This window comes from Astatotilapia calliptera, chromosome 9 (assembly GCF_900246225.1).
Source record: "Astatotilapia calliptera chromosome 9, fAstCal1.2, whole genome shotgun sequence".
NCBI classification, from domain to species: domain Eukaryota; kingdom Metazoa; phylum Chordata; class Actinopteri; order Cichliformes; family Cichlidae; genus Astatotilapia; species Astatotilapia calliptera.
In genome coordinates this window covers 14,518,392-14,541,386 of record NC_039310.1, presented here as the reverse complement: position 1 = coordinate 14,541,386, position 22,995 = coordinate 14,518,392, and the positions used below count along the sequence as shown (strand labels likewise).

The window sequence follows — 22,995 nt, the reverse complement described above, 5'->3', positions numbered from 1 at the left end:
GTCTTGTGTAATTTGGCATACCTCAGCCTTTTCTCTATGTTTTCCTTACTCAATAATGGCTTCCTAACAGCAGCTCTTCCACTGACACCATTTCTGATGAGGCTTGAGTGAACAGCAGATGTATCAATTGAAGGGGCAATGCATCTCTCAGGTCCTCCGTCAGGTCTTTGCTGGATTTGTTTCCCCTGTTTCTTAAAGACCTGACTATCAGACGCTCTTCTGCTGTAGTCTTTAGACCTGCACCTTCTTTTGTGTTACTCCATCAGATTTTTTTAAGGGCATGCCACACACCATACTGAAAGATGCCAAGTTTTCAACTAAGAGCTCTTTGAAAATGACCTTCTTGGTACAGTTTTATGCCTTTCAAACTGTTATCTTTGGCATTTCATATTTTGATGTAACAAATGATGAGTTTTGTGACAGCTGTTAGTCACAAAGAGCCTAAAGATACAATTTAAAATGGGTTCTTTGTTAAGTTGTGTGATGTGTAGACACAACATTGTTTCATGCCTTGACTTAGGTGCCGTTTTCAGAGTTGAATGATTTGTAGGTCAGTGTTAAGTTGGTCAACAAACAAACACATTCTTCTGAAAATGTGAAGGTACAAGGACTGGACTCAAGATGACTGAAAAAGCAGCCAGTTTCCAGTGTTAAAAAAAAAAAGAGGAAAACTTTCAAAACTCTTGCCCCAAACCCTCTTAAGAAGTCTATTTTTCTATATGTTAGCTGTTGCTATTGCACTTAATGTCCGTCATAATACAGGGCATTATTCATCAACAATCCAATAGAAATGATACTGTTAAAATGACACAGACAGCATTAATCTGACTCTCTCCCTCCGGCAAAGAAGTTTCCATTCTGAGCTGACAACATAATACTTTAATAGTTACTCTGTCGTTACATTCACTGTAGCAGTATACCTGTTTTATGGATTTTTTTTAAGAGCTAGAAACGCTAAGTAATAAAATTAATGAAACCTGCATTTCATTTATCTGCTTGACAATCGGGGTCCTGGTATTGTGTATGCTGACTGTCAACCTGTAATGGCTGTCTGGGACACCTCACTGTAAGAAAAGCCAGGCCTGCTTCACCTGCTATATCAAGTCAAAATCTCTGCTTCAGAGCAGGGCCACTGTATGGCTGATATTACACTGTTGTCCAGTGGTGAACCCACAGCAAATCACCCAATTAAAACCCACGTTTTTGTTTTCAGCAAGAATTTTCTGAATGAGAGAAATAAAAATAGAAGTTAGATGTTTGATTGTATGATGTGTGATTGACAAGGATCTCTAAAACTAAAAAGTATTTGTATTAATATTATTATTTTTTAAACACAAACCTAAGTACAATAACTTAAAACTGAAACTAGTTATTATATGTTGTTAACAACTATTGTAACTGCAGTTGTAACCACTGACCTACATTATGAACAGATAATTCAAAAAGTTGTTTATTAAATACTGTCTGGTTATTGATTAACTGTACTAAAAATCAGATAGTGGCTTCTTCATGTTGCTCTACTGTTTTGCTCCACATTGATCACAGCAGCGGATACTCAAGAAGGACATTTAATAAATTGGACTAGTCTTGTAAGATTTTACGAAGTACAGATTACGGTATTCGCATGATAACAGAGCCATCGTCGCGATGAAGTCCATGTCCAAGGTAAATAAAGTATTTGTACAGCAGATGCAACACGCCAGAGGCCTATTCCAGGCGAGTTAGTCAGCCAGTTTTGAGAACCTAGCATAAATATGACTTTAAAACAGTTGGGAATTGTGCTTATTGCTTAGCTCTTTTCTAATTATACAGTTCAGTTCAGTTTTGTTTTGGGTTTTTTTTTAAAGAAAAGAAAACCGCTTTAATGTGGGAACTTTGACCTTGACTTAACCTTTAGTGCTTTTTCTTTCTGAGCTGTGCTGCTTGTCTTCATGAAAAGCCAATAAAACTAGCAAACTAACATCTTCCAAACGCCTTCTTCTACTGGACAAGCCACACTCTCAAGCAGGACAAAGAAAGGAAGAAAAATCTCCTTATTAAAGAACTTGGGCTGTACTTTGTGCACTCTTTTACCATCCATTTTTTCGTCACTGTTATTTAGGTGGCCAACATTGGTTCGGACTTGCATAGGCTAACATTGTCTCTTAACGTAAATTAGCCGCTGCTTGCTAACAACGTTAAATGCTACTTACTTATTTATGATTTCATGCTTTAATTTTAAAGAAATACTTCCCGATGCATAACAATTAAGAATAACTGTAAAAACATGGAAGCAAAAGGCAGCTGAAGCTGATGCCAACGCTGGCATCGGTATTGGATTGATACTGACGCAATAGGATCGATATCTTGATGCATGCTCAGTCATCCAGGTAAGTAAATCTCCAAAAGTTGATTCTGTTCATCTGGAGGTAGCGTTTTGTGGGAGAAACATTTCTCCCACAAAACTGGACCTCCCAGCCCATTGTTCCTTCAGTGGGCTAGTTTCAGTCATTATGCAATGTACCATTTATAAGATTGGGGAAACCTGCAGTCAGCTGAGACTGAAGAAGTCACCTGGATGAGTGATGAAACGTTTCTCCCACAAAACACTATGTCCAGATGAACAGAATCAACTTTTGGAGAATAGGATCGATACTTTGCTTCTATTCTCCAATACAGTATGTTGCCCATTAAATTTTCTTAAATAAATTATTTGTTTAAATGGAAAAATAGAGCTCAAACATGCATTGTGAAACATTTATTAGCCTTTTTGTGCTGACTGTATAGTCTTTAACCTATATACATAGCAAACACTAACCCAAAGCGATTTAGAGTCTCAAAAAATGTCTGTGAAGGTCATCCAGGTCATCGTAGTCAAATGAGCTTGCAAAGAAAAGGGTCTGGACTTCTTTAAGTTGCTTTCGCATGATATCATAATGATAAGGTGGGGGGCCAGGTTTCACAATGAGCTCAACTGAAAACCTGGCTGATTGGGACCCACACCCATTTTCACACCTTGGCTCATCAGGGGGTCCTTTGTCCCTCTGTGGGGGGTTACTCCCACTAGGTTTAAATCTGGGACTCCCCACCATTTGACCTTAGAACTGAAGAAGCTTCTCGGATGAGAGGTGAAACGTCTTCAAGCAACTTAAAGAAGTCCAGACGCTTTTCTTTGCAAGCTCAGTCTCAAAAAATATTTTTTTAAATAACCAATTTTTGTGGAAAGTGGAAATCACAAAAACTTTGTAATCATTAAAATGTCACTGTCACACAACACACTGTCACTCCCCTACATAAGCTGCCTTTATAGGTTAAAAGTATTGGTATTGGTATCGGCAGGACCTGCACCATATTCACTTGGTATCGGATCGATAACAAAATTTGCAGTATGACACGGCGCCAGTCAGCAGCGTTAGACGCTGACGTCAGTCACGGTTAGGAAAATCCAGCCAATCGCAAACGACAGCGCGCGAAGGCGGGGCAGCACGGGGCGGCCCTGGGGGGGGGAATACAAACACCCAGGGTGCAGAGGCTCGTGTGTCAGTTGAAGCTTAAAGGAAAGGGGCTTGAAGGGAAAGCAAACACGGAAACTTTTCTGACAATATCACCGCTGAACAACTGGTAACTGCTGATATACTTTATCTGCTCCCCGTGCAGCTAGGAGCGTCTAATTGCTGAACTTCTTTTCTTTCTTTTTCATCTTTTAGATAACGCTTCAGCTTCAACGGTGCGCTCGTGACATAACAAACATGTCCCAGCAGGCAGTGAACGGGGTCTCGCACCGGGGCAGGGTGCTGACTTTGGACAGCATGAACCCCAACGTTAAGCGGGTGGAGTACGCGGTCCGCGGACCCATCGTCCAGCGGGCGGTGCAGATAGAGAAGGAGCTGAAGGAGGTAAAGTGGAGCCAAAGTTGGACAAAGCAGGAGAAAAGCGCGAACTGAGTTAAGAGTATCGCTGAGGTGGCACTCAGGAGGGAATTGGGTTTCAAAAGAATGGCTTGTTAATTTAAAGCTATGTGCTTTAAAGTGCGGGTTCTAACGTGGTTTTTTTTAAGTGTTAAATCATATTTCCCGTGTTTTTTTTAATTGTTAGTTGTTGTTTTTGTTTGTTTTAGCCAAGGGGAAGACACGGTTATGCAGTTATGTACATACCCAGCTGTTGAAACTATTAAACAGCTGGAATCTAACTCTACACAGTCATAGGTCACACCTGTTGGAAATACCCCCATTATATATAAGCCCAGAAATTATTAAGATTGCCTCATATTAGATTTTGGCACTCAGTAAGTAAAAAGTGTAATTTTTCGACTCTGTTTCCTCCTGATACAGTTACAAAATAATAATTCAGGGCAGGCTTTGTGCATGAGATGCTTGACTTTTGCTGACTGGCTCAGGGAGTGGAAGCAGGACATTCAGGGCAGGTCAGCATTCAAAATGTTTGCATGCGCCACGATGAGCTTGTCGCCCTCTGCTCGTCTTACATTCAACAGGGCAATATTGATTTACTGTGCTCCCCTTAGGAAGTACAGCTAGGCTGAACAAGCTGTCTTTTGAAAGCTGTAACGCAACCCTCGGCTCTGCAGTTATGTCCTCTTCACGAGACACGTGATGAGCCTGCGGGGACGGCTCTGGCCTTCTTTGAGTACACTTTGCTCTCATCTTGCCAGGGGCGGCCAAAGGATCCAAAAGGATGTGTATAATACAAAGGGTTATTACATAAGAGGAGAGGGTGCACTCTCTGTCCTCCTTTGTTTCTTTCTGGGTTTACCCACCTCCCTTCTGCACGCGGGGGAGAGGTTTCATTGAACTGAGCTGCAGCTGTGAGGCCCAGCAGCCTCAGAGGCCTTTCTGTGCAAGGAGCCTTATAACAAGCAGCCCCCCCCCCCCCCAAGTTCTGGTGAAATGTGGCCTCACTTCTCTGGTTGTCAAATTGTTCTTCTTTGCTTATTGAAGCCAAAGCAAATCCTGCAAAAAAAAACTTTTCCCAGAAGTCATGACAAAGTTCACTCGTCATCTATTGGTGAGCTTCCTGTCAAATCTTTAAACTGGAACACTAACTGACAACTCAGCAGATATTATGCGTGTGTGCGTCTGTGTGATAATGACCCAGACATCTGGCAGAACAGTGCCCACAGTGCTAATTCAAGCATGAACCTAAGCTTCTGGCAGTTCTTCACTTCCTGTCATAATAAAAGGGTGACAATACACCAGTAGAACGGGGGAAAAGAGCCCATCTATTACTGTAAACAGTTCTTTAATTTTCTTTTACTGAAATGAACATTGAGTGCATTTCAGTAAAATTTACTTTGATAAACCACATGATTAAAGCAACAAGGTTATTTTCCACTTTGCCTTAGTTATAGCTTGAATGAACCATGTTCCAGTTACTCTAGCACAGTTAAGCATAGAGAACAAAGAGTCCAAACTACAGCTGTTGTAAGTGAAATAACATTCACGATGACTGTCAGGCCTGTTGTCCCACAGGCTTTCTTGGCCTGGTCTGCAGGTCTGGTCTGCGTAATATTCACCTGGTGCTGACTGAGCAGGAGAAACGGAGCAGCGAGCCGGGGAACCAACTGGCTCCTATTCTACCCGGAGAACAGCAGTCTCTTTGTTGCTCGAGAATGGGGGCTAAAAAGGAAAAGTGCTGCATCCCGTTACTTAGATTCCAATCAAGCTCTTATCTGACAAAATCCTAACTCAAAGGACATTTGAAAGCTTGCTCTTGATATTATTCAAGGACACAAAAATGACTAATAGTGACTTGGTTTCAAGGAAAATACTTTCAGTTGAACTTAGAGGCAGGTTGCTTGCTGTTTTGTCATGTAGAGCACAGTGAATCATGGCAAGAATAATGTAAACAGCAGTTTGTTTGTTGTGTGTATGTAGTTGTTTAACCCAAAGGACAACTTAAACTACAGTAAGGTAAGGTGTATATTACCACAATATAGTCCACTTATTTTGGTGAATGTTAAGAAGTAAATAAGACCTAAAATGAATGTTGGGTTGAGTTTACCAGCAATTTTTGTTTTCTTTCTGTAGCTATTTAGAAATGTAGTGAAACGTAACATTATTTCATCATGATAAAAACAATGCCCAATCATTTTCATAGATTAAAATTATCCTTTTGGTAATTTTGGTTAACAGAAATCTTCTGTTTTGTCTTAATTATCTTATAAATGGTTAATATGTTCAAACCTGAAGCCTTTCACTGGTGAAAGTCCAAAATCTCTTGAGGTAAGGAATTACATATAGGAAAAGCCGTGTAGAACCCATCTGAGGCAGGTTTCAGAATAGACAGTGGCTGCAGTTCTGCAGAAAACAAAACAAGTTCCCAAGATTTTTTGGGAGGTGCAAGAATTGGTGCGAGCCAGTAGAATGAGAACAGCATGTCCTGAATTTCAGAACCACAAAGACAGTTTACATAAACAGGGTGCAGTAAGCTCCGATGTACTTCTGGAACTGCTCTGTGGATTTTTTTCTTTTTATGTTCTTTGTGTTGTTGTTTTTTTTATTGTATTACTAGATAATAAAATGTTGTATCCTTGCCTGAAATGCTAATTAAAGGCCACTTGTGGAAGTGTTTGGTAAAGTTAAATGGCCACACAGCAGTGCACGGATACTGTCGCCTCACGACAAGAACATTCCTGGGCTGAGCCTCCTGGTACGCTGGGGCCTTTTTGTGTACTGCATGTTCACTCTGTGCTTGCATGACTTCCTCCCATAGTCCAAACAAATGCTTCTCAGGTTAAATGGATTTCTAAATTGGCTATAGGCGTCAAATGAGAATGTGTGGTTGTCTCTCTTGATGGTTTGGTGACTGGATGTACCCTGCCTCTTACCCACAGTTATGAAAAAGGATATACCACTTCCCCCTATGAGTGAAGTGTGGATGTACTATGTAGTTGTGTTTATATCACAATGCAATACAAACTGGGGATTTGCAGTTTTCTAATTGTATTTCAGACAAACCTTCAGTGAAGGCTTAGTACAGTTTTCACTTTAGTTTTATGACTGGCCCAGGCTGTCCAAAGTAACAGAGGACATCTGTTATCACATGTCCTCCTCTAATTAACAGCAAAGGGTGGTGCATGTTGTGATCAGTAAATAGACAAATGGGCTCCAGACCAGCGTGTGCATAATTTGGTTAGGTGAAATAGTTGACGAGGAAGGGTTCAAATAAAATGAAGGTGGACAATGAGGTGGACAGAAGCAGAAAATGGTTTGGATAAATAGAGGAATGAAATGAAGAGGACTCAAGAGTGTCTTATAATTGGATTCAGCCTGCAATTTGTGAGTGAAACCCCAACATCAACAATAGCAAATGACGTTTTTGTGTGTCTGGTAGCCCTGGCAGCAGGACTGTGCCCTTCCAGGCCAGCACTTTTGCGCTGCAGCCCAAACTACAGTCTGTACCAGAGCCTTTGTAAAACAAAAACTTCTAATGGTGAGAAGATCCATGTGAGGTTTATGAGGGGACAAAAAGCTCTATGTGAGATGAATACAAGGACTTCTGATTTGAGAGATTATCTCATCAGGCCTGGGAATGCCTCAGAATCCCCCAGGAGCAAATGGAAAGTGTTGCTAGGGGTAAGGGCCTCTAGAATATCCTTCTTGGTCTGCTGCCACCATGATCTGACTCCCGATAACCTCAAAATTTTCAAAAGAAGAGCAAACCAAATAGGGAAAATGAAAAATACAACACTGCTTAAAAGTTAAAGGCACTGCAGCTAAAACCGTAACCAAAAGCAAACATTGCACATGAAAAAAGAAGATAAGCCTAATAATATCGAAGAAAAAGGTGACTGACTTTAACTGCAGTTGTAAATTCCATGACATTAGTGTGTTCATTAATGATTACATGTATTCTTACAGCTCCTGAGACAAGTGTAGCCTGTACATTTGAACCCGTGGCTCTGTTAAACATGCTTGGGTGGAAGTAAACATAAAAAAAACATAATTCATGCTTGGCTTGCTTTCTACTCTTATGGTGTCAGCAAGTACAAGCTTTTATTGCTTTAAAGGATTACATGACAATACCAGTGCTTAAAGGGCAAAGAAATGCTAGCGCTCAGGACTGGTGACTAAGGCTACGTTCACACTGCAGGCGAAAGCGCATCAAATCCGATTTTTTTGACCCATATCCGATCATGGTATGACAGTGTGAATGGCACAAATCCGATATTTTCAAATCCGATCTGGGTCACTTTCGTATGTGGTACTGAATCCGATACATATCTGATGTTCTAGAAAGCGACTGCTGTTTGAACGGTCACGTCGCATTAAATCCGTCTTTTACGTCACTGACACAAGACAGACGCCAATTATCAGCGCCGGAGAAGACATCGCGAACGCTTCCTGGCCATCCAGTGTAGATGTCAGTGAAACTGTTGGGAAGACAACGTGAACATTTTATTTGTACTGTATAATCTGCAGATTCTGACAGAAACCTGCAACTATCCTTTGAAGCACCGCTCCTCTCTAAAACAGCAATAAGGATAATTATTAGGTTATTTACATTACTTAAAGCAAAAATTGGGAAACGTAAAGTCCGAAGTCTTTATATTAAGGGCCATCAGTCAAACAATATTGTTTGCTCTGGGTCTAAACAGAGCGCGTTGTGTGTGACGTCTTCTTTTGGGCATGTCGGCCGCTTTGAGCGTTCACACTAGGGAGGCATTTTATTTGTAGTGCGAACAAGCAGACAAAAAAATCGGATTTGATCAAAAAATTGGAATTGAGCATTAAGACCTGCAGTGTGAAGGTAGCCTAAATGTCTGTCATGTATATGCTTGTCAGAAAGAAAACCTTCTCTTGTGATCGTGTTGAAATGGTGATCCCGTTCTCATACAGACTTTATTATTTAGTAGTTTGAGATTTTATGTGTAGTAATCAGTTATATGCTTGTAAGCTATAACCTGAGGTTGCTCAGATTAGGAGCACAGCAAAGGTGATTTGTGATGTACCTCTTGGAGTTACTTTGCAATTCTCAATCCTGCTTCCTATGAGTCTTTGTTTTAATCTCTCCCTACAAAGAGTCTCTTATGCCGGGTATGCTTCTCATCTGCTCTTCTCCAGATGTCAGTTATGATGTAATAACCATAATCATTTTAACCATGATTGATGTTGGATGTCAAAAGAAGGAACAGAGAAAAAGACAGGGAAAACAGTAACGTTTCTGCTTTACCTTTGCTCACTTGTTTCCTCCTCACTTACTCCTTTTTACACGTCCAAACTTGTTTGGTGAGCATATGTTCCTAGAATTAACAATGCAAACATTTTTTTTTTCACACTTTGTTCAGTCACTGATATCAGGTACCTTTCTCTGTTTTGTTCCAGGGAGCGAAGAAACCTTTCACAGAAGTCATCAAGGCCAACATAGGTGACGCCCACGCTATGGGTCAGAAACCAATTACATTTTTCAGACAGGTTAGACCACTCTCTTGGTTAAAGCTTACAATCTGTTAATGCTTGTGTTTTTGCTAAGTAGGACGGACTCATAATTACAGAAGGAAACAAAACTGTATGACAGAAAACCCAAAACAACCCTAAAGCCACATATGAAATAATGTTGAAGCAACACATTCCCGCCGAAGAAATATTTAGTGGCCAGCTCCTTGTTAGTCTTGCAATTTAGGTCATATATTATGAAACTGGTGTAGCATGGTGGTGCAGTGGCTAGCACTGTCACCTCACAGCAAGAAGGTTCTCAGTTTAAACCATATGAAGCTTCCATGTTCTTCTTGGGCCTCTGGGTTTCCCCCAGATGCCCAAAAGCCATAGATGTCTATGTCATATACACAGTACTTTCAGCACTAAGATAAAAGTACTCAAATAGAAGCTTAATGGTGGCATTTTAGTGTAACTTTTGATATTGGATTTAAAATTAAAAAACATGAACAATAAATGCTTAACTTTGCAAATAATTACAGATTGAATAAGTCACAGTGGTCACAGTTGTGGGACATGTAGTGATTTTTGTTCTTTTCCTCTCAGGTCTTGGCTCTCTGCTCTTATCCAGCACTGTTGGAAGATAGCAAGTTTCCTGAGGATGCCAAGCAAAGAGCACGGCGCATTCTTGAGGCCTGCGGAGGCCACAGTATAGGTTAGACAACTCCCCCTCACTACACCAATCACATTCTCTGTCCCAGTCCTTCAGCACCTATGTCACTAGCATCTACGTCTATTTGTCTGCTTATCAATCATTAATTCGGACAGTCTGATCTCTGTGTAAACTGGTCAACTAAATATGTTACTTGTTAAACAAAGTTCATTGTCATATCATTAGGGGCCTACAGTGCTAGCCAGGGGATTGAGTGCATCCGTCAGGATGTGGCGCGCTACATCGAGAAAAGAGACGGTGGCATCCCCTCCAACCCCGACAACATCTACCTCTCCACTGGGGCCAGCGATGCCATTGTGGTATGTGCTGACTCACTTTGCTGCTGTACAAATGGCAACTGAGGACAGGTGCTTTAGTCAGCTTTTGTTAAATATATACTTATCTGTACTTTGTACATCTCTAATACTACTCCACCCACAGACCTTTGTCTGTCTCACTTTTTTGCAACCCAATCAGGCTGCTGAATGACCTTAAAATACCCTAACTCCTGCACTAAAGATCCTGCAGTATGAAACTTGTTTTTCCCCAATATGTTTCTATGTAGGTGTTAAAGTTTGTCTCCCAACAAAATTGATTGTTTGTACTCTTCTTTTTAATGTACACAATCAACCCAACAGTCCATACATAGTCTCCATAATAACAACACTCCACTCTCCTCCTTTTTCTCTTTACACCTTCCAATCCAAGACCATATTGAAGTTGCTGGTGTGTGGGGAGGGTCGTGACCGAACAGGAGTGATGATCTCCATCCCCCAGTACCCTCTGTACTCAGCTGCCCTGGCAGACCTGGGCGCTGTCCAGATAAATTACTACCTGGACGAAGACAACTGTTGGAGTCTGAACATCACAGAGCTCAGGAGAGCGCTCAGTGCCGCGAGGGAGCACTGCAATCCTCGTGTCCTCTGCATCATCAACCCCGGAAACCCCACTGGTACACCTCTTTGCAGTTTCTCCATGTGACGTTAAGAAGCTGCTGATGTTTTAGAGTCTTGTTGTGTATGTGTGGACCAAAACCAAACCTAGTTAACAATAATATTTGATCTTGGACAGTTAAGACTTCAAAGACATTTAGTTTATTCTCTCTGTCTTCACACACTTCTCCTAATTATCAAACTCTCTGCCCTGTGTGACAGGTCAGGTCCAGAGCAGGCAGTGCATCGAAGATGTGATCCGATTTGCTAAAGAGGAACATCTCTTCCTCATGGCCGATGAAGTACGTATTTCACATTCTGTTTTGTGTCCGAGTGCAAACTTTTACGCTTTAAAGGTTTCTTTCAAACTTACTGCACTGCAGCAGTTGTTTCTTTTACTTTCTAATATTTTATCATATACACCAAAAGGGTGTGAGAAAAATGTCTTTGATGTTTATAATATAATGAAGTGTTATTAATGTTAATAAAGCCATGTTTATTTTATGTTTTTAGGTCTACCAGGATAATGTATACGCAGAGGGCTGCCAGTTTCACTCTTTTAAGAAAGTTCTGTTTGAGATGGGACCGGAGTACTCAAACACAGTGGAAATGGCTTCGTTCCACTCCACCTCCAAATGTTACATGGGAGAGTGAGTATCTCACACAGATACAGCCACACACATGCACACGCCATAAATATAAAGAAAATAAAGTGAAAGCCAGTAAATATGAGTGGAAGCAGTAAACAAGATTAAAATACACTAAAAAAAAGAATTTTGTTACATATACACAATGTAAAATTTTACATTTATTAGTATCTAATTAAGTGAAATTGACTTGATTGCTTTTCTGGTTATACAAAGCATATTCTCTTAATGATTCATTGTTTGAATAAATAAACCTTTGATTTTATATATTTCAGCTGCATTTTACTCAACATAATTACTTCACGTTTTCATTGGGGGTTTATGGTTGAGTTTTACAGATGCTTATTAGTAATGCACCTCAACTAAAACCAATAAACAAGCACGAAAACCCCACAGGGCAGCTGAAAATGGTCCTTGGAGTTGTTAATCCTTGTTGACGTGTACATCTCCTTCAGTTAGAGCAAACTTTACCTTTCTTGTCTCTGTTTGTTTTCTAGGTGTGGATTCCGTGGAGGATACATGGAGGTCATCAACTTGGACCCTGAAGTGAAAGCCCAACTCATAAAACTAGTGTCTGTGCGTCTGTGTCCACCAGTCCCCGGACAGGCCCTACTGGATCTCGTGGTGAACCCCCCACAGCCTGATGAGCCCTCTTATGCCACTTTTATGAAGGTCTGAGTGTATGCAAACAGAATTAACTAGTGCAAACATCGCCTCACCTAATCTACACACAAAAGCTGTGTTAGGTTTGATAAAGTTCTCAGGTGGCACTCGGTCAGATCAGGTTTTGAAATTTGAACATACAATCAGAGCTGTTTTGTTTCACATCTTCTGGATTTCTACTCATTGTGGTCTGGTCTTCATTAAGTCTCAATTATAGATGACCACAATCTGACTAAACAAGTATGGAAACTGGTAACTCCCACAGATGTTCTCTTTAGCTGTTTGTGAGACTTAAACAATGATGAGAAAGGTTTTTGAATCATTCCTTAAAAAACACTCCTGCTATTACATCAGTATTTGTGGTGTCCGGATTGAGCTGCCCTGTTCTGGTTACTTCGTCTCAGCTGCTCCATCTTTTTCAATTATTTTCCACTGTTGTTGATTTACTTATGTTGGACTTTTGGTCACTGTCTTTATGCATTACATAACCCTTGGATGTGTCATGGACTACTGCCCCGAGAGGCGCCTGTAAAAATTTTTTATTGTTTCATCAGTGAGTCCAAGGGATTCATGTTCTGAGATAGCAAAATGTCCTGTAACCATTCTGCTCCATGCTTCATGATCCAGAGTTAAGATGAACTTTTGGTGTTAGTGTGATGTGTTTGCTGTCTAAAAGTTTTATAGAACATTAATATTATATTTTGAAAACTCATTATTTTTGAAAAGCAGTAGTTTCTTTCATGTTGTCCATTGACATTTTATTTAGTCTGTTGTCTTCTAGCAAGGTGCAGAAATTGCTTCATACCTTTTTTTGAATTACACTTAGTTATGTTTTCGCCCATTTCAAGACTGCGCTCTGTGCTCTTGGCGTGATCTTTCAGTACCCTTTTCTGGGAGATTAGCAGCAGTCTTGAATTACCTTCCTTGTATGCAGTTCGTAAAAATATAAAGTGAACATTTCACCCAGGTGTTTGCGAAGGCTTTTGTAACCGTTTTCTAACTTTCGGAGATCTGTAATGCTTTAAACCTTGTTGTAATCAAGGTTCGGTTCACACTGGTCTTTCTTAGGCACAGACTTTCACAACCACACTTTGAGTTGCTTTATTTGCTGGGAAGGCCTCTACTGCAACTCACACTTCCAATCTAATCTCCTTACTTGGTACACCTGACTCCGAGTAGCTTTTAGAGAAGTCAATGTCACAGAGGTTCTCTTAGGTTGGTTTTTCCAGCCTGCTTTGTGAGTAATTAACTCGATGTGTTCAGTGAGGACTTGAAAGACAGCTTGATCATCATTAATGTGCTCATAGCTAGTGCAAACCTTCAGTTGTCTTTGTTGTTGCAGTGTGTAGCTGCGAGTTTTAGCTGTGGGAAAGTCTGATCTTCAATTATTGTGTAGTGAATGGATGGCTACATACAGGTATGCCACCATTGGCCACAATGGGGCTGGTAAACAAACGATTGTTTGTGTTAGATTCAAAGCCTACGTCCTGAATTACACATTGAAACCAGATATACATGTTTTTGTCTACCCAGTATCTTTCCTTACTATTTTATGCAGAATACAAAATAATCATAGTTGGTACTTCACCAAAACCTGGCAAATGAACGCCAAAGTTAAAACAGTACATAGTATCATGTGAACATGGGCTGACATAGTAGCATTGTATTTTATTTTAAACGGCTTTCACTCATATAATGCTGACAGTTTTACCTTTTGTTTTCCCTCCAGGAGCGGACGGCAGTGCTATCAGCTCTGGCCGAGAAGGCCCGGCTAACAGAGCAGATCTTCAACACAGTGCCTGGTATCACCTGTAACCCAGTCCAGGGAGCCATGTACACCTTCCCTCGCATCACTCTACCTCAGAAGGCCATTGACAAAGCCAAGGTCTGCTCGATACACCCACTGCATCCCTTGAGTTACTCTTGTGTGCAGGCAATTTTGCTTATAAATAAGGTGTGTGTGTGTGCAGGAGTTGGGCCTGGTTCCAGACATGTTCTATTGTATGAGGCTGTTAGATGAGGAGGGAATCTGCCTGGTACCAGGAAGTGGCTTTGGTCAGAGAGAGGGAACCTACCACTTCAGGTCAGTATGGCTAAATTCACACGCTGAGTATGTTCAAATAGTTTTTGCTTAGAAAGATTTCAAAGTGAGAGAAGTGACCTGGAAGTATATGGATGGAAGAGCTGTTGGAATTATCTGAGCAAAAGAGCTCCAGTGTTTCCTTTATTATCTTCTGTAGCACAAAATACTGATATATTATGAAAAACACAAGCCTGTTAAACCCACAGTTGAACTACTAAATCTCCTTCTTGTCAGTTTGTTGCCCTGCATAAAAAATGTAGATTTGTGTAAGCTCTTTAAATCTAACTTGTGAGCAATAATAATTAAAGTGTGTCTGTATGATTTACGTTCATTTCTGGGGTGGGGGGGGGTCTTTTGAATGATCATGAATTAATAAAAAAAATATGGGATAAGAGCTAGATGGAGGGAATTTTCAGTCATAGAAATCCTAGAAAAGGAGTTGATGAGGAGTTATTTACACTCTGCAGCAGTAAAACTTAAAAAAATAATAATACACTTTATTTATTTATTTAGATTTATTTCATTGTTTGGCTATGAGGGACATTTACTAAGCGAGGCAAATTAGCTTGATGCCGCAATCACAGGATCATCTACTAACGGTGTACTAATTTACATACACAGCCAGTTCATTTCAATAATAACCAGCATTGTGCCCAGAGCAGAGCAGATTTGTGGCTCAAAAGCCAGCAGACCCAGTGAAGGAGGGAGTCGGACCAAAATAACACAGTGTAAACGCAGGCCTTAAGTATGTGTTTCTTTGTGAAAACAGCAATGTAGTTCAAGCAGAGGCTGAAAAGGAATCAGTGGTTTTCATGAAAGGACAAAGTCTCTGATACAAATTCCCGGGCTCTGTGTGAGGTCCCGTTGGCTGAGACTGAGGTGGTGTTCAGGGTTTATGCAGAGAAGCTCTGCGTTATTACAAACCTTTCCACTGTATAAACTAGGGGTGAGGGGGGGAAATTGATGCAGCGGTGATATTTTGTGTGGCAATATTGTATCAATACAGGGACACCAGATACTGATATTTTATTAGATAACTTAAAGTACTCTCAGAATACTGACCCTATGTCTTTGTTTTTCTAAAAAATTCCAACCTTTGTAATGAAGTAGTAATTTTCATCAGTTCTCATTTATATGACCTAACTAAATCGGTGGGGTAAAAACGTGTGGATTGGTTTAAACCCCACAGCACCCAGTGTGACGTTAGTCTAGTTTGATTCGGTTGTGTTTTAATGCGGTTTCATTCTCTACGCACTTATCAAATTTCTTATCAATTTTACACCTTTCCTTGACATCATGACATTTTTTCGTCAAGGTAAAGTGATTAGGAGGTAATTTTTGTACTAGTCAAACGTAACTACCGCCCCCTGCTGTCCACATTCAGAGTTGAAACTTTTCAGGTGTAAACTAAAACAAAAGGACATTTCACTTTGCATTCATTTTTAAGTCATATTGATATATATTCACCAACAAGAGAGAATGAGACACGAGACCACTTATATCTGTTTATTCTGATGTTGCATTACGTTTCTTTCTGTGCCAGTATTTCCATCTTGTTTGCATATGTGCTCCCACTAACACCCTCTGCTTATCCCCAAATCCAATTCCACTCGATCACAAGTTCTCTTGTGACATGAACAGTTTTCTTTAAATATGAACTTTTCAACTCTCCTACTGCCCTGCACTAACATTATGCTGAATTGTCTGAATCTAAATACACCTAAGTTTGGGTTTTATTACTCCTTTGCCCTGCTGCTCTTCTATTTGTCTCCCTTCCATCCTGAAGTTTGAGAAGTTAAACTTCTCTATCTTACAATATCAAACACACACACTTCATGACTTCAGGAGAGTTTGTGATCCTGTTCACTTTGTGGCTCACTTGTGCGTGCGGTGACACGTGCCTCATAAGCTTATCACTCATCTAACTGTGAATTTCAGTTGTGCTGCACAGAGGCAGCTGGCACTCTGAAACTCAATCCGAATCTGCAGCTAACTAGTCAGTACCTGGGGCCCGTTCTTCGTACGTCGCTCACTACATCCAAGATCAAATGACACATCCAAGATCAAACCATCGCGCTAACCGTGAGCTCGCTAATCTGGTTCTCCGAACACACCTTCCGTTGACGATTATTACAGCTGGATGAAGTAATGTGAGATCACTGGGTGTCGTAAAAGGGGCTACGCATCGATAGTAGAAACATTGATCGGCAACCCTCTGATTGGTCGGCGAAAATGTCGAAGGAGCGCGCTCGGCTCGGTATTTTTCGGCAGCAGAGCAAGAACTCCTGAGTGAGGGATTTCAGGAGTTTCAGAGTTTAATCAGAACGCAAGGGAACACTGCAAAGGCTGCAAAAGCAAGGAGAGAGGGCTGGCAGAAAGTTGCTGACAAATTAAACTCGTAAGTAATTTAATAATAATAATAATAATATATTGGATTTATATAGCGCTTTTCAAGGCACCCAAAGCGCTTTACAATGCCACTATTCATTCACTCTCACATTCACACACTGGTGGAGGCAAGCTACGGTTGTAGCCACAGCTGCCCTGGGGCAGACTGACAGAAGCGAGGCTGCCATATCGCGCCATCGGCCCCTCTGGCCAACACCAGTAGGCGGTAGGGTAGATTTATCATATCACACTATATTATCCAATATTATATTACATTATATTATATTGTTATATTATATCCTCTTTCACATTAGAGCCACAACAGGACCCACTAGAACATGGGAACAAGTAAAAGTGAAATATAAGAATATTCTATAGAATGGTAATATTTATCACTTATATTGCTTTTCGTCTCTTGGAAAGAGACCCTGAAATAATCTGTTTGTTTGTTTATAACAGCAACCAAGAAAAGGGCAGAGCAAAAAAAGACAGGTGGTGGTCCTGCACCCCCTCGTCAACAAGTTGGTTAAGTAAATAATATCCTCACGGGAAAATCGATATCTCTCTATGAGCACACTGTCGCGCTGAGCTAAAGGATCCTGTCTGTCCCGCAATATACGCTGAATTCTGAGGACTCTCCTTATCAATCTTGCACCTTCCGCAATGGGTTGCTCGCGTAAACGGACAGGACATGGCTGCGACAGGCTTCCCAAATCCACCTTCGCTTTTATAGCCGTGGTCTCTCATCTTGATTACACGAAGTAATTTACAATTACTACTCTGAAATCTGAATTACATCTGTAATAATCACATACATGTAATAGGATGTTAATAGTACATTCCCCTTTTTTAGGAAATGACCTGTATGTATCTGTGTGACATCAATAAAAGGATCAAGTGCTGCATTATCTTCAGTTACATTGATGTTATTTATCGCTGTTGCTTTCGTATAAATGAAGCGGACATACCTGCGTGGCCGCGATCTAATCCTGTTTACATAAAGTGAACCTGCTCCCGAGCAGGTTTACGCTTACGGCTCTGTTGCTATGACAGCAAGTCCCGGATGAGCTTCGGGGAACCGAACGATCCAAGATCACGCGAAATCGTCAACAATCTAATCCAGCTAACTTACTTAGCGAGGTACGAAGAACGGGCCCCTGCTCAGTCAGTTCATAATGTAAACATTTTGATTTAACTATGGAGAAAGTTTTACCTTACTAATTTATGGCTCAGCGGTGACACCTTGTGTCAGTTTACAGTCACACAGGTTTAAGTCTAAGCAAAGTTTGCATTTATATGAAAACAAACTAGTCAAAATAACATAATGTAGTTTGTAAAACATGTTGAAAAAAAAGCGTAATTCATTGCAGTTTTTACCTCTCAGCTGTATGAAGCTGATGAGGTGTTATCCTCACCCTGCCACACAGGCAGGGCAGGCAGTGTGGACACAAGGTTTCTGAACATGATAACTGAAGATGAACGTGAACTAGGATTTTCAAATGCATACTACACCTGCACCTCTACTAGGAGGCTGAGGGGTAGCACTGGTGGCCAACAGTATTTAACAAATACTCCTTGATCCAAAAACAAAAAGCTGTATTGGATAAAGCCTGATTGTTTGCACCGTCCTTCTATTACGTAAATCTGATTTCCAGTTTTACAGCACCTCTACCGATACCTTTATCATTAATCTGAACCCACCTTTTCTCCGTCCAGAATGACCATCCTGCCGCCAACTGAGAAGCTGAAGGTGGTACTGCAGAAGATCCGGGAGTTCCAGTTGCGCTTCACACAAGAGTTTTCTTAATGGTCCCACATCTCAAGAACCAACTGTTCAGTGCCAGTATCATTAAGTACCTTTACGTGACTGAGGCAGAAGCCCCGTTCATGTTCGTACAGCACATGAAGATGATGTCAATAAGTTTTACTACATGATGCACTTTCTTAAAGTATTGCCCTGCAGGTTTTTAATGTTCAAACTGATGATAGTACTGATTGTCTCTGCAGTTTCTTACTCTGCTGGTGCATCCCTCTCCTGCCAATTCATTTTAAGGGATTACTTGATTAACTAACCGTTGTTTTATGCCCCTGCCACGTTGAGGCGTACTCTCTGGGCTGTTCACATGTCTCAGAATGTAGCCAATTGTATTAGTAATTGTTTTAATTGTTCTTAAATGTAATTAAAACCAAACACTTGTTTTCTGAAACTGCGTGCAGTGCCTGTTCCTATATTTGCAACACATTCTCTGGCATGACTTGTATCCATTAAACAAACACAAAGAGCCACTTCTCAGCGCTGGCCTGCAAATGTGCCAGCATTTTCAGTTTTATTTAAAAAGGATTAATCTTGAACAGTGCTTACATGCTTTCAGAAACAAGAAACCTGAATCTTGGAATGAACACAAACTAAAAGGATGATTGAAAAGAAACCATCGCAGCAAATCAGTAACACCATTTTTGTTTAATTACTGCATTCCCTTCACCTTCCCAGAGGTTTTGTCAGCATCCTCTGAAACTCTGCACAAGCACGGTAAGAGTTCTTTGCTACTTCTCAGAGGAAGTTCAAAGTTCGTCTCTCTTCTGTGATAGCTTTGTGGCATGCTCCTCCAAGAACTTACTGAACCCTTCTACTGTTCTGTCACCACCTTCGAATTTGATGGGGCTCTGCTTCTTGTTGCTCGGGGCGAAATATATCGTGGGGAAGCCTTCCACTTTGTAGCTGTTGTTGGGTACGTCGTTGGCTGTGGCGTCCATCTTGGCAATCACTAGGTTTTTCTCACCCTTGTACTTTTTGCCCAGAGCCAAATAATCAGGCTCTAATTTCTTGCAGTGGCCGCACCAGGGGGCGTAAAACTCGATCAGGACGTCCTTCTGGGTATCCATGACGATATCGTCAAAAGTTTTTCCTACAACCACCTTAACAGGTCCTTTGTTGTTCTTTGGCACCGGCTGGGACTTGATGATGGGTTTGAGCTTTCCTGTGGACAAAATTTAGAGTTTTAGTGAAATTTACACATCTGTCAATACAAACTCTAAATGAACAAGTTAAGTCCTTCATGCAAAAACCCCACACAGATTTTTAGCACTTGCCTTTCTTAAAAGCCACGACAAAATCTCTCAGCACTTCCGAGTCAAACTCCTCGGGCTCCATCGCATATTTTTTGCCTCCATCTGCCAGAATTCCCACATTCACTTCCTCTCCGCTCTCACTCAGGCCCAGGCCCTTCAGCTCTTCCGCATAATCCTCCTCATCAGCGATAGCAAATGTATACTCTGGGAAGTCTTTGGCTACATCGAGCACCTTGCCCCTCCAGAACTGCGTAGCTGAAAGTGAAAGGAGACAAGGCGTATGTGTTACAGCACAGAACTCCTCCCGCATGAATGTTGCTGCTATTCACAGTAGTTGCAAGTGTAAGCAGATGACTCCTCCACCCTACTCGCCTTTTCTGTAGTCAAAGCTGAAGTCAACGCCATAATACACAACCACCAGGGGTCTTTTCGTGTAGCGTTTAGCATCGTTGCTTGGTTTTCTGTGTCCCACAAGAGGAATTACATGTTTTTTGAAGAACTCTTGCACGTCAGACACCACCGTCGAGTCCTGTATTATGAAGAAGAACGTGTTGATGTCAAATGTTTTCCCCCCCCCAACGCAACACTGCTGACATTTGCAGATCAGAGTAGTGCAACAATCAAAACGATAGCTGCTGCTAGGCGATGCAGTGCATTTATGCACCAACGGTGACTGAACGAAAGCACAGCCATTTGCAATGCTGATGAGTTTCATACACACTGAAACAAAATTCAAATCAGTCACAACAATCTGTTGGAAGTAAAAGACTCCACCTTGACTGAAAACGTGCGAGACGATGGCTCGTGCTTGGAGCGGAATTTTTCAGGCTGGACAATAACGACGTGACCGGGAGAAACTTTGAGCAGTTTGGCCACTTCGGCACTGAAGGAGTGACGGAAAGTGAAGTCCTCCCTTAGCGAGTTACCTGCAAGCCAAACAGCAGTGAATACAGTTAATACATATGCAAATCCCAAAGAACTCCAGAGAACTGAAGATGAGTGATATCAAAACCCAGAGGAGAGGGGAAAAAAAACAAAAAACTGTACGCTATTTTTATGGAATTACTTACAAGCTTCAACGTAGATGTCATAGGCTGCATCCTGCTCGCTGGAAAACACTCCGACTATGACAGCATCATCGCCATCTTTGATGAGCTCCTGGATCTGTTTCGCTGCCTGTACCTGCTTGGAGGGCGGCCCAGCCTGCTCACTCATATAGTCAACAATCCCTATGGAGAAGGTGGAAGACATGGATCAGCTTTGTTAGAGGATGAAAAGAAGCCAAATGTACATGCTGTGTCAAACCGCAGTATACATACTACACATTTTGTGACCTACCATTTTTTTCTCTGGGTCCGTTGTATTCAAACACCTTGCCCTTCCTGAAGATCTTCAGAGTAGGATAGCCGGTGACCCCGAAGCGTGAGGCGAGCTCGCTTTCCACTGTGGCGTCCACCTTGGCCAGAGGGATGGGAGGAGTGCGCTGGCTCAGTTCCTTGGCCGCCTTCTCATACTCTGGAGCCAGACGCTTACAGTGTCCACACCTGGAGGTGATAATTAGTTTATTACTTCCCCCCCTCAGAGACCATCTACAGTTTATGGCATCTAACCAGTACTTCATAACTGACTCACCATGGGGCGTAGAACTCCACCAGGATGATGTCTGCGTTATTTACAGTGTCATCAAAGTTGTCTTTGGTCAGCACCAGTGTGGCTTCAGGAGGGGGCTTCCAATCTGGTTGAGCCACCTCTTTAACACGCTCCACAATGGCTGCAGGAAACTGATAAAATTAGCCATGCCGGTGCTTCATTTGTTTAACAAAATGATGCTCAGACTGGACGAACCACTCTTACCCTTCTCTGTCCGCTCTCCGTCATAGTCCACAGGCTCCCCGTTTTTAAGGATCTTTATGGTGGGATACCCAGACACATCGAACCTGCTCCCCAGACCACTGGCCACTGTCGCATCCACTTTGGCTACAGGTATAGGAGGGTCATTCTCCTTGAGCGTCTGGGCAATTTTTTCATATTCTGGGGCAAACTGCTTGCAGTGACCGCACCTAAAGTATACCAAAAACAAAGGGACAGAGATAATGCAACAGGATGTAGACAGGAAGAGGCACGCTGTAAAGTTTGCATGGCTCATTGGTTACAGTTTGAAAACAATCAGAGCTTCTTCTGTTTCTCCAACTCACTCAGACTCATAAGGATTTCAGTAGTTTGGCACATCCAACTTACCATGGAGCGTAAAACTCCACCAAGACCGTGTCTTTGCCGTCTATGAAGGTGTCGAAGTTGCTGTCGGTGAGCACCAGCACCCCGTTCTCTTCTTTCACCTCTGTATCGTCGTCTTCATCATCCTCTTCATCGTCACTGTCCTCTTCATCAGTCTCCTCTTTGCTTTCTTCAACATCTAAACACCAAATAAGCAAGCAAACAGAGCACACACTGATTTCAGTCCGTGTCAGATCCACTACAGCCTGGATTCATTTCTTGCGTGCATTCAGTGAAGACCCTAAAGTGCATTTATTCAAGTGTGTTGACATTAGCGGTCCTGTTAGCTGGCAAGCTAACACAACTACACTAATTAGCTCGTTAATTTTAACACAATAAACCGACCTTCCTACTTCAATAAATAGTTCAGCTGCAGGGTTGTACAAATGCCCACACTCACCCTCTTCACATCTGCTGACAGTCGCGAAATGTGCAACGCCAAGCAGCACAATTAGCAGCAGAGCAAGCTTCTTCATTGTGTCCACAGATGATACGGCCCCGCGTCAATCGTTGTTGCTGCTCGATCACGAGTAGCCGGCTAATTAACTTAGCTAATAAAAAAGGCTGATGAATGTCATCAAAAACACTGCGGGCTGCACAGACCAGCCGCCCGGATCAATACTGATGTGTGGCCCCACCAACCTTTAGCATACCTTTCATACAAACTAGCCCTTCAGAAAGCACACAGTTCACCACCCCCTCCTCCTCCCCTGTACTGGAACTTGTCTGACTTGCCACGTCGTGATTGGACGCCATCATCGACTGTCCTCCAATCACACGTCGCCACTCAATTCCTGAGGCTGAAACGTTGACAGATACTATTGGATGCTTTTGTTTACTCTTTTCTGGCTCACGG

General features: G+C 41.7%; 2 protein-coding genes across 3 annotated transcripts; one reads left to right on the top strand and one right to left on the bottom strand.

Moving 5' to 3' along the window:
* Nucleotides 1–1,508: 1,508 nt before the first annotated feature.
* si:ch211-217a12.1 (alanine aminotransferase 2-like) lies at nucleotides 1,509–19,005 on the top strand. Of its 2 annotated transcripts, none has more exons than XM_026179405.1 (12): nucleotides 1,509–1,665; nucleotides 3,687–3,875; nucleotides 9,321–9,410; nucleotides 9,978–10,086; nucleotides 10,270–10,403; nucleotides 10,792–11,035; nucleotides 11,238–11,317; nucleotides 11,529–11,665; nucleotides 12,160–12,334; nucleotides 14,055–14,210; nucleotides 14,296–14,408; nucleotides 18,513–19,005. In XM_026179405.1, exons 1-12 carry the CDS (start codon nucleotides 1,648–1,650, stop codon nucleotides 18,601–18,603), a joined length of 1,536 nt encoding a protein of 511 aa, XP_026035190.1. In that variant the 5' UTR covers nucleotides 1,509–1,647; the 3' UTR covers nucleotides 18,604–19,005. The 2 variants fall into 2 exon arrangements, with proteins under 2 accessions (XP_026035190.1, XP_026035191.1); XM_026179406.1 differs by lacking the exon at nucleotides 1,509–1,665 and adding an exon at nucleotides 3,474–3,600.
* A 78-nt stretch (nucleotides 19,006–19,083) lies between these two features.
* pdia4 (protein disulfide isomerase family A, member 4) lies at nucleotides 19,084–22,858 on the bottom strand. The gene is made up of 10 exons (XM_026179404.1): nucleotides 22,540–22,858; nucleotides 22,104–22,278; nucleotides 21,720–21,925; nucleotides 21,498–21,636; nucleotides 21,204–21,409; nucleotides 20,936–21,094; nucleotides 20,640–20,791; nucleotides 20,238–20,394; nucleotides 19,887–20,120; nucleotides 19,084–19,774 (listed from the first exon to the last, which is right to left on the bottom strand). Exons 1-10 carry the CDS (start codon nucleotides 22,613–22,615, stop codon nucleotides 19,359–19,361), a joined length of 1,920 nt encoding a protein of 639 aa, XP_026035189.1. The 5' UTR covers nucleotides 22,616–22,858; the 3' UTR covers nucleotides 19,084–19,358.
* Between the last annotated feature and the right edge of the window lie 137 nt (nucleotides 22,859–22,995).

What these genes read in the sequence shown, in the direction of transcription:
- si:ch211-217a12.1 (XM_026179405.1), top strand. An exon ending in CAACCCCGGAAACCCCACTG is followed by an intron (nt 11,036 to 11,237) that starts GTACACCTCTTT and finishes CCTGTGTGACAG; the next exon opens with GTCAGGTCCAGAGCAGGCAG. An exon ending in TCTTCCTCATGGCCGATGAA is followed by an intron (nt 11,318 to 11,528) that starts GTACGTATTTCA and finishes TTATGTTTTTAG; the next exon opens with GTCTACCAGGATAATGTATA.
- pdia4 (XM_026179404.1), bottom strand. Translation starts at nt 22,615, where the DNA reads ATGAAGAAGCTTGCTCTGCTGCTAATTGTGCTGCTTGGCGTTGCACAT. An exon ending in TGTCAGCAGATGTGAAGAGG is followed by an intron (nt 22,279 to 22,539) that starts GTGAGTGTGGGC and finishes TTTGGTGTTTAG; the next exon opens with ATGTTGAAGAAAGCAAAGAG. An exon ending in GTGGAGTTCTACGCCCCATG is followed by an intron (nt 21,410 to 21,497) that starts GTGAGTCAGTTA and finishes TATCACCTCCAG; the next exon opens with GTGTGGACACTGTAAGCGTC.